This window comes from Pelophylax lessonae (assembly GCF_965119305.1).
Source record: "Pelophylax lessonae genome assembly, chromosome: 4".
NCBI lineage: Eukaryota > Metazoa > Chordata > Amphibia > Anura > Ranidae > Pelophylax > Pelophylax lessonae.
Window position 1 is genome coordinate 165,750,903 of NC_138771.1, and position 12,213 is coordinate 165,763,115.

The 12,213-nt window shown below is 37.1% G+C and overlaps 1 protein-coding gene across 1 annotated transcript; it reads right to left on the minus strand.

Moving 5' to 3' along the window:
• Window positions 1–2,723: 2,723 nt before the first annotated feature.
• Window positions 2,724–11,588, minus strand: LOC309553840 (carboxypeptidase A1-like; the record flags this gene model as incomplete). The annotated part of the gene is made up of 11 exons (XM_082255304.1): window positions 2,724–2,955; window positions 3,189–3,273; window positions 3,414–3,613; window positions 4,833–4,923; window positions 5,031–5,141; window positions 5,782–5,880; window positions 7,103–7,204; window positions 7,475–7,579; window positions 9,106–9,240; window positions 9,722–9,803; window positions 11,524–11,588. The coding sequence occupies 11 exons, from the start codon at window positions 11,586–11,588 to the stop codon at window positions 2,768–2,770; spliced, it is 1,263 nt and encodes a 420-aa protein (XP_082111430.1). The 3' UTR covers window positions 2,724–2,767.
• Window positions 11,589–12,213: the final 625 nt, after the last annotated feature.

Here is a 12,213-nt window from a genome sequence, read left to right on the forward strand (position 1 = left end):
TAACTTCAGTATTGCAGTTCACGTGATTGCTGTAGCTTTCCATAGCGATGCACAGACCAGTCAGTGGGCGTGTCCAATTTCAGGGCATGCACATCATTACAGATAATTACATTGCCGCCAAGCTTCTGGGTTCCCATAGCAATGGAATGCTATTAGGACCGGCGGCGTGTGTCACTTACTCTTTTCCCCGGACGAGTGCAGTAGCGGGGGGCGGGTGCAGCTCTGACTGACTGTGGAAGATAGAGGCGCGCTGTCTCTTTCACAGCCCGTCTGTATCTTCAGTGTGATGACACAAGACTTTAACTGACCACACTAGCATGGATCAGCAGTAGGGTTGCCACCTCATTGCTTTAAAACCAAACACATAATAATTACACAGGTTCTGGGGCTGACTAACCAGTTCTGGACCAGAAGGATTTGCCCCCCTAATGACCAGGCCATTTTTTGTTATTCGGCACTGCGTTACTTTAACGGACAATTGCACGGTCATGCGACACTGTACCAAAATAAAATTGATGTCCTTTTTTCCCCACAAATAGAGCTTTCTTTTGGTTGTATTTGATCACCTTTGGGAATTTTATTTTTTGTGCTATAAACAAAAAAAGAGCAAAAAAAAAAAAAACGATATTTTCACATTTTGCTATATAACATTCCCCAAAATTAAAAATCTAATTTTTTCATCCTTTTAGGCCAATTTGTATTCTGCTACATATTTTTGGTTAAAAAAAATCGCAATAAGCGAATTTTGATTGGTTTGCGCAAAAGTTATCACATCTACAAACTAGGGGAAAGATTTATGTCATTTTTATTTACTTATTTATTTTCACTGGTAATGGCGGTGATCTGCGATTTTTAGCAGGACTTCGACATTGCGGCAGACAGATCAGATCCCTAACTGACCTTTTTGACACTTTTGGGGGGACTAGTGACATTTCTACAGTAATCAGTGCTAAAAATATGCACTGTTACTGTAATAATGACACTGGCAGGGAAGGGGTTAACCTAGTGGTTGATCAAGGGGTGTGTTTACTAACTGTGGGGGGAGGGGCTTGTGAAATGACCATAGAGACCTGTGATCCTATATAGAAGGATAGAACAGCTGACCATTCTTCTCTCTCATCGGGGAGCGATCACGGGTGGCCGGCGGCAATCGCGGCCGCTGGCCCCATGCATTGACATCCCCGCTGCCTAGTGGGGGCGGGAGCGCTGCGCCAATGGCACATGCTTGCCCCCCAGTACCACGCAAGCGACCGACGTAGTACTACGTCAGTTCGCACAGCCGAGCCAGCCTGCCGCAGTGAAACCCTGTATTCAATTAGCCACAGAACCTGTGTAATTAATATGTGTTTGGTTTTAAAGGGATGAGGGTGCAACCCTAATTGGCAGCCATGCTAGCGTGGTCAGTTTACTGAGGCGGTGCACAGGCAGGATCAACCTGGTAAAGTGTAATATCGGCAGAGAGTCATTTTATAATGATATAATCAATCATACAATGTTGGTAAGCATGTTATCTATGCTGCTAGTTAGTGGTCAAGTGGCAGAAACATTTCTGGCTTATCTGTTACTATACAGTATGTTGAATTCTATCAGTTATTTAGTTTGTCTGTTTTATGCCTTTGTTTCAACCAGTCTGAAAGTAATTGCACCTGAAGGCTCCTCTCAAAAATTCTGATGGGGATTTTTTTTTCTGCCTTTAAACGCTCCTCTGAAAAAGATTTCTTGTAAACTCCCTAATGTATATGGACACATAGACACATTGGGGTTGATTTACTAAAGGTAAATAGACTGTGCACTTTGCAAAGTGCAGTTGCACTCTGCAAGTGCAGTTGCTCTAGAGATTGGTAAATGAGGTAAGGCTTCACTTTGCAAAGAATACCCAATCACGTGCAAGGAAAATAAAAAAACAGAATTTTTGCTTGCACATGATTGAATGATGGAAGTCAGCAGAGCCTCTGCTAGTTTACTAAGCTCTGGAGCAACTGCACTTTGCAAAGTGCACAGTCTATTTTGCCTTTACTAAATCAACCCCATGTGCAAACGCAGAGCTGCTTTTACAGGCTGAAGAAAAATCGCAAAATGCCTGCAGAATTTGTTACGCCCATTGTGCATGGACCCTTAAAGGGAAAGTACCATATAGTGTTTTTCAATATATTCTCTTTAATATGTTCCGTTAAGATTAAAAATATAAATCATGTTTATTTTTTTTATATCATATTGTAAATGAAAATTTCATTTTTACCATTTTCTTTCAGCAGACAAGAAATTCTGTGCAAGAGCAGTGGTTTTCTCAAGCCTGAGATAGCAGTTCTTAAATACACGTAAATGACATATAGGGTGATACAACCCCTCTCTCTGTCCTATCAGAGACAAGAGCATTAGTATACACAGGTATCCAACAAGCAAGAAGGCATTTTTGGGCTCTCTAACTATAAAGTTTAGCATGCTTTGAAAACTGAGTGCCATGGGGCAAATGTGAGAGGGTGTGTTTAAAGTATATCTAAAGTCAAAACTTTTTTCATTAGTAATTTTGGATAGTACAGGGAATGGCTAAAACCTGCAAAAAGATGTGCATTTATTTTATTATTTTTAAAGGTGAAGTACTCCTTTAATGTTGATGTGTAAGATTTAGATTTTATACAAATAAAAAATCAGTTTAAATACTTAAAAAATAAAACTGAACAAACAGCAAGTTTTGGTTTAAAGTGAAAGCAAACACAAATCAGTTCAGGATAGTTATGAATTTTTATTGTACATACTATATTATAGTTTAATAGAGATTGTCACGGGTGTGCTCGATAAGAATGGTAAGGGCCAGCCAGGTCTCCTGAGCAGTAGGAATGATCTGGTTAGCTGGAAGAGCAAATCCATAGCGACCAGTGTCACGAAGCTCAAAGGAATAGGAGTGTTTAATACCCTGGTTGTAGGTCCAATCAATGGTTCCACCACTGGCTTGGTCTGCAAAGAAAAATGAAAAAAAAAAAAAATGTTGCTGATGGTGCTGGAAATGCTAAAGGTTTAGAATTGTGAAAGGAATTTTTAAATTATTTTATATGCCAGATAGAGCAGAGAGAAAATATACAGTCCAACAGCATGATCAGTATTATATTTTACAATATATCAAAAAAGGATTATCTGACATTTTGTTAACTGCCATTGAGGCAATGCTAAGTATTTAAGGTAATACTTACAGATGGTGCTGATGATGCTTCCATAGGTGTATGAAGTGCCATAGAGGGAGGCCAAAGCGTTAACTGCTTTTCTAGAGACTTCATGCTGTACAGAAAAAAGGCAAACATTTTTTAAAATTGTTTTTCAGACGTTTTGCTTTTGAAGCAGCTTTTGAAGGCAAAATATGTTGACTGTCATTGAAGTAATACACAAAAATATTGATAAGTAAAGCTCATTGAGCATACCAATTCAGCTTGGTTAGAGACACGAGTACTAGTATATCCATAAGGGTAGAGAAGCATCTGAGAATAGCTGTGGATTGAAATAAATCCCTTGATTTTGCCGTGGCTCTTCACAAAGTCCACAATTGCCTTGACTTCTGACTCAGAATGGGCAGCACGTCCTCTGTAGGTCTCAGAGCAAGCGCTGCTGCTGGATCCAGCACCTGGTGAACAATTCAACAATTCATCAATTTTAATATCCTTGAGTTTCCAGTAGTTTGTGTTTTAAATTATTATATTCTTAAAGCCCAAGTCCAGCCAATATTTTATTTCTGTTTTGGATAGAGTGGAAAGAATTAATACCTCTTTCTACACTGCCCGGCCAAAAAAAAAGTTGCCACCTGGAATTAAATTAGGTAACTAACTAAGCAAGCAGTAACTATCCTATTGGATAATTACTGCACGTGCCCAAAGAATCAGGTCAGCTGACTACCTGAATTTACTGAATGACCAGGTTATTCCATCAATGGATTTTTTCTTCCCTGATGGCACGGGCAAATTCCAAGATGACAATGCCAGGACTCATCGTGTAAGAGTGGTTCAGGGAGCATGAGACATCATTCTCACACATAGACTGGCCACAACAGAGTCCAGAAATTAACCCCATTGAGAATCTTTGGGATGTTCTGGAGATGTGCTGGAGAAGGCTTTGTGCAGTGGTCCAGCTCTCCCTTCATTTGGTGAAAAATTAATGCAACACTGGATGGAAATAAATCTTGTGACATTGCAGAAGCTTATCAAAACAATGTCATAGCGAATGCGTGCCGTAATCAAAGCTAAAGGCGGTCCAACAAAATGTTTTTAACTTTTTTTTTGTTGGTGGCGACTTTTTGTTTTTTTTAGCCAGGCAGTGTAGATTTTACAGATGCCTCCTTACTGGGTGATTTCCCCTTACTACATTTCCTTGTGATAGGAGAAGAGGAAGTGAAGACAAAATCTGCAACAGAAACACAGCCTTTGTCAGATTTTTATTGTTGTACTCGGAGGAGATATGCCCTTTTGTCCTGTTGTAGGTCAGGATGTAATGGAACTTCCTCGATCTTTTAAAAACTTTAAAAAATACAGTTTTGACATTTAGTGGGATGTAGTATTTGCATTTGCCATAACATTTGGATTTAAATCTTCTAGTCCTGACTTGGACCTCAATATTTAAAAAACCAGGCTCTGACAGTAGAGACATGCTCCTTTTCAATATGCATTACAATTTAATTCTTTAAACTGATTGTGGATGCCCTGGTGAAAGCAAAATTAACTGTAATGTAAAATGCCATGGCTTAGTTCATATTTTAAAGGACGTTTAGGCATTTAGCCTTTGTCACATCAAGTCCTTTCCCTTCCGCTACTAGCTTATTGAAACTGACTTAGGAAACCAGTAAATGTTACCTCCAAAGCCAGCATCCCAGTTTCTGTTGGGGTCAGTTCCTACACAGGTTGAGCCACTGTTAGGGGATCTGGTCTTACGCCACATACGGTCCTGTAACAATAAAGATGGGAATGCTAAAGTTCTTGCTGATTATATACAGTAAATACATCATTTAATTATGGTAAATGATGAACACAAAGAGAATGCAGCATTGTTACCCTGGTGTGGGAGTAAACATAGCCATCAGGGTTGGTGACGATTTCCAAGAAGATATCCAGTTTGTTCAGGGTGGCAGTGAGAGAGGCATCTTTTCCATAATCTGAGACAATCTGCATAGGATGACACATAAGGAAATCATGATATATTTGTTTTATGCATTACTTTTATTGGGCTTTTAATTATGGGTACAGTCTCCATTTTTTAAAGGAATGCCCTAATGGTTTTGCCATTTCCTGATAAAAGAATAGGTTTGTTTCAATTTCTTCTATTTTCATTTTATCAAAACATTTTTACTTTAGAAAAGACCGTCTTGTTTCATTTTTTTGAAACAATTTTTGCTATCTATGGTTAAAATGAACCTGTCATTAGAGGATACATCAAATACCATTCCTGACATCTTTTCTTAAACCACTAGTTGATTGGCTATCATTGTGATCCTCAAGCTTTACTACTAACCTGAGACAATTAAGGAGCCAAAGAAGTCAGGACTGCATACTTATTCCAGGTCAGTTACTCAATAACAAAGTCGGAGGATAGGAAGGCTAGTGAGGCTATTAACATTTTCAGATGAGGACACTAGCACAGTACTCTCATTCAAGTGCTTACAGTACTTCCGGGTCCCTGACCATCACCTAAACCAGTAACATAGCTTGTAATGGCAAACTAGTTTAGTGTCATACTCAAAATGTGTGCTCTAATCATACATCACTCTAATCCAGAATAAGAAATATAGGAGTAAAGGTTATTTACCTTTTTCGCAAACCAGACTCCACTGGCCTGAGTGACCCACTCACGGGAATGAATTCCAGTATCAATCCAGAAAGCAGGACGGTTGGCTCCAGTACTAAACTAAAAAAGAAAGCAACACATTTTTGACAAAAACAATATTTGACAGCATATGTCATTTGACAAATGTTAGCTACTTGTCACTGAAAACTTCATGACAATAATCTGACATTCCTATCCTATATACGGAAATCTGTCATCCCTATCTGTATATACAGAAGGACACAAAAGAATTGCTCTCTCAGGAGCTGGGATTTTTTTTAGGTGCCAATAAATGAGTGCTTACAAAAGAAATATATTTAAATTTAACATGTTTTATTTAATTGATTAAAAAATTATTCTGGAAACAGAACACTTAAAGACATATATTTATATTAAAATAAAATCACTTCATCTTAGGATTCTGGGGAGTAATCAATATAGTCAACAGTTGGTGATACTTCTAGGCTGATAATCCCGACATGTTTTACCGATGGCTTTGGCTTCCTCAGGGGATGTTTCCTATCACACAACTGTATATTGAAAGAGTAGATAATCATCCAGATTACAGCTTGTTTTTAGAAGTGAGGTCTAATAATACCCAATCAAACTAGCTCAGACGAGAACACAGCAGTTGGTTGTGGAACGGGACAATTATGTGCCGGCCGCAGGAGGGAGAATGCAGATCCTCTCCACTGGGGAGATGTTTGTTTCACAGAGCCACTCACAAAAAGCCACCGAGGGGGAAGGAGAAGAGAAATCCCAACAGGAATCTATTGTGTTGGTTCAGCTTGTGTGTGTCCCAGCTTCCCCGCCGATCAGCCTGAAACTCAGATTCCAGTTGCCCTGAAACTCAGAATCCAGTTTTTGGTTGATGGATCCTACAAAGTCTAGCACCTTGGGGACTTTGGGAGGGAAATCTTCATGGCTAGTTCTCAGTCCTGCAAGGCAGCTACAGCTAATATAAAGAACTCTAATTCTGTCTTCTGGATTTTTATTTTATTTTATAATATATCAAATGTGCCATCTGTCCAAGGCATGCAAGAATAAAGCTAGAAAATATGCCAGGTACATATTATCACTGGAGTCTCCAAGAACAATAAGAAGGCAAGAAAACTTGTGGATAAATAGACTCTAAAATTTGTTAAAATCTGTATTTTAGCTTACATTTTTTCTCTTTTTTTACACTGAGTGCTACAATCATTGACTACATCTACTACACAAGCACATATGCCTTCAATAGAAACATCATAATTTGCAATTTACTACAACATAAGATCATTTTCAAAAACCATATATTACTTACCTTAAGGACATTGAGTGGGCGACCTTCATAGCTCTTGCCAATCTCAATCTTGCTCACTAAGCCAGGGTTTTCAGCCACCAATGAGTCAATAAAATTGTTAATCTGTAGAAACACATAATTTATGTGTATGAGTTTCAAAAACACATTCATATGACAAATCAGAGTAAGAAACTATGATTTATGAAGACAATTGTCCATGTATGGTTGTGTACCAAGCAAAGAGACTGACACCAAATTGTCAGACTGAATGGTTAAATTACATTTATATAGTCGTAAGATTTTACATGTAGATTTTTTTTTATTGGTTACAACGCCAATCCAGTTAGCTATGACAAGCTAAATGTTTCTTTACAAAGTTAAACACAATCCTACCTCATCGAAAGTATGGTAGGTAGCATAGTTAAAGGTGTTAGTGGAACGGGAATTTTCCATGGAACGAGCAATCTTCATTTCGCTCTGTTCTTCATCCAGCAAAGCCTGTCATAATAAAAAAATGGATGATCATGTATTCAAACCTGTAAAAAATAATTTCTAGTTTATATTAGAGTAATATATTTCTTTAGGGACTTTTTAAATAAGGAAGTACAAAAAAACTGATCTGTTTCTTCCCTGCCTTTTCCTGCAGCAACATATTATCTCAAATGTATTTATTAATGGCTGATAAACAAAAAGTAAATCACAATTAAAATAAATTTTTTATTTTTTGCAGAGATACACGGAAAAGTACCAGATGAAGGCCCCTCCTACCAGATCACCCCCTCACCCTACGATTATGGAAAAGTGTTAACACTACAAGACAAATAATCAGTTATCAAAATAAACACATATCAATAAGCAAATAGGTAACAAAAAACAACCACTCCACCATTAACCCCCATGTAAACACATCATTCTCATTGGCATTTGCACTTCACAATAAATTATCATGCAAGCATTTTTGCATATGAAAATTTAAAAAAACAACACTTGGACACCAATTCATATTTACACAAACCTGACTTTATCTTTTCTAACATAATTATTATCACATTGCATCTCCTATGATTTTAAGCAACATCTAGTGACCATAATGCATTTTTTTCAAATTTTTTTGGAGCTTATGATCAAAGAAGATAATTAAAGTGCACAAAATATGGAAATTTTTTTTGGGGTTCTGTAAGAGATCGTAGATTTGAAAGGGACAGGCCTTAACTCGTACCACTTTTTTCTAAAAATGTGTGTCTGGAGCGGGTCTCAATCTTTCAGTTTTTGGGAACATACATTTCTGAAAATTTGTTATGGACAATGAATGTCAAAGCCATCATTAAGAAATCACAACAATATTTACAATTTTTAAGACTCTTAGGAAGAGTGGCTTGGAGAAGAAAGTGCTAGAGAACTTCTATCATTCTGCCATTGAAAGTATTTTAACATATTGTACGAGCTGCACGCAGATGTATGCGGATGGACACATATGCTTTTAAGAGAGTGGTTCAAACAGCACAGAAAACTGTAGGGGGTGAACTTGTCTCTCTTGATGAAATCTACGAGACTCGCTGCCTTGGTAGGGCATAAAATATAGTGAGAGACCAGACCCACCCTGGCTGTAATTTCTTTGAATTATTAATGTCTAGGAGATGCGGGACTGCGACATTGCGGCGGACAGATCGGACCCATAACTGACATTTTTTACACTTTTGAGGGTACCAGTGACATTACTACAGTAATCAGTGCTAAAAATATGCATGGTTTCTGTAATAATGACACTGGCAGGGAAGGGGTTAACACTGTGGGTGATCAAGGGGTTAAATGTAAACCTAGGGGAGTGATTCTAACTGTGGGGGGGCGTGGCTTGTGAAATGATCATAGAGACCTGTGATCCTATATAGACATAAAGACATTACTCTATTGGCTTTATTCAACGTTTTCACTTCATCTTATTAGATCATGTGGAGATTTAATAATTTTTTCCCCCCTAAATTACATAAAAAAGAGCCTTCCTTAATGATTATGGTACCAGTCACCTGCAAGTCCTGGATCATGACACTGTACTGGATGTTGTTGGACTCCAGGTAGACCTTGACATCCTGGAGGCTGTAAAATGGCACACGGATGTCAATGTGTCTATTGGCATGTGAGGGTGATGTCCAGAAGTCAAGCTGCAAGACATAAAGTAAACATTGTAAAGTAATTATGAGGACTTTTTTAGCAGCATTGTTTTTAAAAAATATGCACCCAATGTTCTCAGTGTCACAATTATTTATGTGCAGGTCAAATGTGACTATATGTAATAAAACTCTGTTGGATTGTGAAAATACACAATTAGAAACAAAGTAAAAGTTACAGACAGACACAAACACACCCGCAAGGTACCAGCACTTAACACAATATATGGTAGGCACTTGTAGGTCTTCCCGAAGGGAACAGAAATAATACTAAGCTTGTTTTAAAAAAATATAATAAAACAACCTTACTAATGCTTCTATTTTCTTTTCAAAGATCTACAAGTACCTACTATATATACTATAAATATATATATATATATATATATATATATATATATATATATATATATATATAGTATATCTGTATACACTCACATATGTCAATTTGGAAGGATGAAAAAAGTTATGTAATTACCCCTAGGTCCTCAAAGTTTTCGAGTTCCCTGACCACGCTTACTTCATCCTCACTAACGGGAAGAATTCTCAGGACTTGTTGTCTGCAAGTAGATGAAAAAATAATGTAAATTACACATTCACACTGTTAAAACACGTAAACTGAAGACTTTATGACAATACTGATGAAGCAAATCTCCAGAATAAAAATAAAATTGATTTTATGTGATACTGCAGACTTGATTTTTAACGTCACGTTGTTCTAATTTCCAATATAGCTGTTTATGGGGGAACAATTATCTGTCAGTAATTTGAAAGCAGACCGCAAAAGTCAAACACAGTGTCTGCGTTTACCAAGATACAGACATATAGTCAGTTTGAACTAAAAAAATCATGACCTGTGAATCCAGAGCTGCAGTCAAGAGGTCATCACGTTGTGATATTATCATGTCACTGCAGTGTTTTGGATCCTGAGATAACTCACTGCTGGAAAGTCAAAAAGAGGTGTCGGTCCATACCACCCAGGCATTGATGTGGACAACCAAAGAAGGATCCTCCTCCTTGGCAGGGAAGAAAAAGACTCTATTCTATTCTTCATAAAACTGTGGATTATGGTTGAATAATAATAAAAAAGAGAAATAATACTAAGTCCACAGATTTAGTCAAGTATGTTGAGCATTTAGGATATTTCTTAAAACTAACCTAGGGGCTGTGCCTGCAGTTCAGTTTTAAAATGTGTGTAAAACTTAAAAATGAACTTGAATTACCCCCTTTTGGTTTGTTAAACTGTTATATATATATATATATATATATATATATATATATATATATGTGTTCAATAAGTGCAAAAATGCCAAAAATGCAGTTGAACCTGTCAGAAATCTAGTGGTGTTCTGTGTACTCTGCAGTTTTATATTAAACAACGTTATAAGGAAGTTTATTAGGACTACACAACACCACCTACTATAAAGATGAGAAGAGGGGGAGTTTTTCTTTAGTCTGAGCACTCTTCCTGTCTTAGGGTAGCAAGGTTGCTCCTTCATAGATACAGCAAAGGGAGTGAGCTTTGTAGTTTTATAACAGTAAATGTATTATTGCCAAGAACACCACAAGAAAATAAAGGAAAAGAGGCCTGATAGAAAAAAAATAAAAAAACAATGCAACCACCACATATAAGGACCGGTAAGATGAAATATGTTACGTGTTTTCTCTTGGCTTTAGATACACTTTTACTGAACGCATTAAAGGAAACCTGTATTCAGAGAAATACATGGACTGACACAGCTAAAATTCTTGTAAACAAGATATTTGCCTGCCTGTCTCTGGCTTCAATAATTTATAAGTAATTGGCCCAGAACAGTCATACAGCCAGTGAAATCAGAGCACAAGGTCTCCACAAATTTACAATAATATAGATATTGATAGCCTGGAAACAAACTTTTCCAGTAAGATAGTTCAGAAATGGCAACCTACTACACACATCTCCCTTGGTACAGGATTCTTTCAAGAGTTCTGACCAAGAATGTGAATATGTAGTTGAAATTCATGTATAAGAACAGTTTTCCTGCCAAGATATTTGTGATTCTGTTTATCTATCCTTCTAAATAACACAATTTGAAGCAGGTCAAATGCAGATCAGATAGATAGGGCTGGTTAATACACCTGCTAATTAATTCTGAATGATCTCAAAAGCTTCTCAACCTAATATTAAAAGCAGACTGCGTTTGGCCATCAACACAAGCCCAATGCCTATCAACAAAGGTCCTATATTAAATTAGAGCTTTGAATACATAAAAGTTTGCTTTTTAAAAATGTTCTACATACCCGCTGAAATCCCCGGCACTGTAGACGGCAGCCACCAAGGCAAGAAATACCAGTACGCCCTTCATCGTGGAATGCTTTGGAGTTTTACTGTCCAAGTCATTATATATATACTCTTTTCTGTTCAGGGATTGCACCATGCGGCCAAATTTTCTGACACTGGCTGAAGAGCACCTGACGTTTTTCCCACACATACACAATTAACATAAAGGGAACATAGCAGCTGTTAACCAGGTTACTATATTTAAGTTCTCTTTTTTATAAAGAGGCCCTCCTCACTATTGTTTTTTACCTTTTGCAGTACTGTGAAGTACATACAGTAGCATGTTTAAATAAACTACCTTGTATTGCATCATAAGTCAAATATGTAAGACAGATTTTGAATTAATTCTGGTTGATGAGTTCCTGACAAAGATTTGTAAACTATATATTAAGTGAATAACTTAATGCTATTAACTATACTATAAAAATACTATTGCGGGCGCTGCACTCACTAAAATATCCTAATACATGATATAATCAAAACCCTAATCATTAATATGTTGTGCTTCTCTTTTGAACGTGCAATCAATAACCGTGCAAACAACAAAAACACTAAGCAGTATACAGTGAAAGTGATGTAAATTTTGCTTAAACAACGTAGTGAGACAGGAAAATCATACTATACAAAAAGTACATTTCCAATGGGTACAC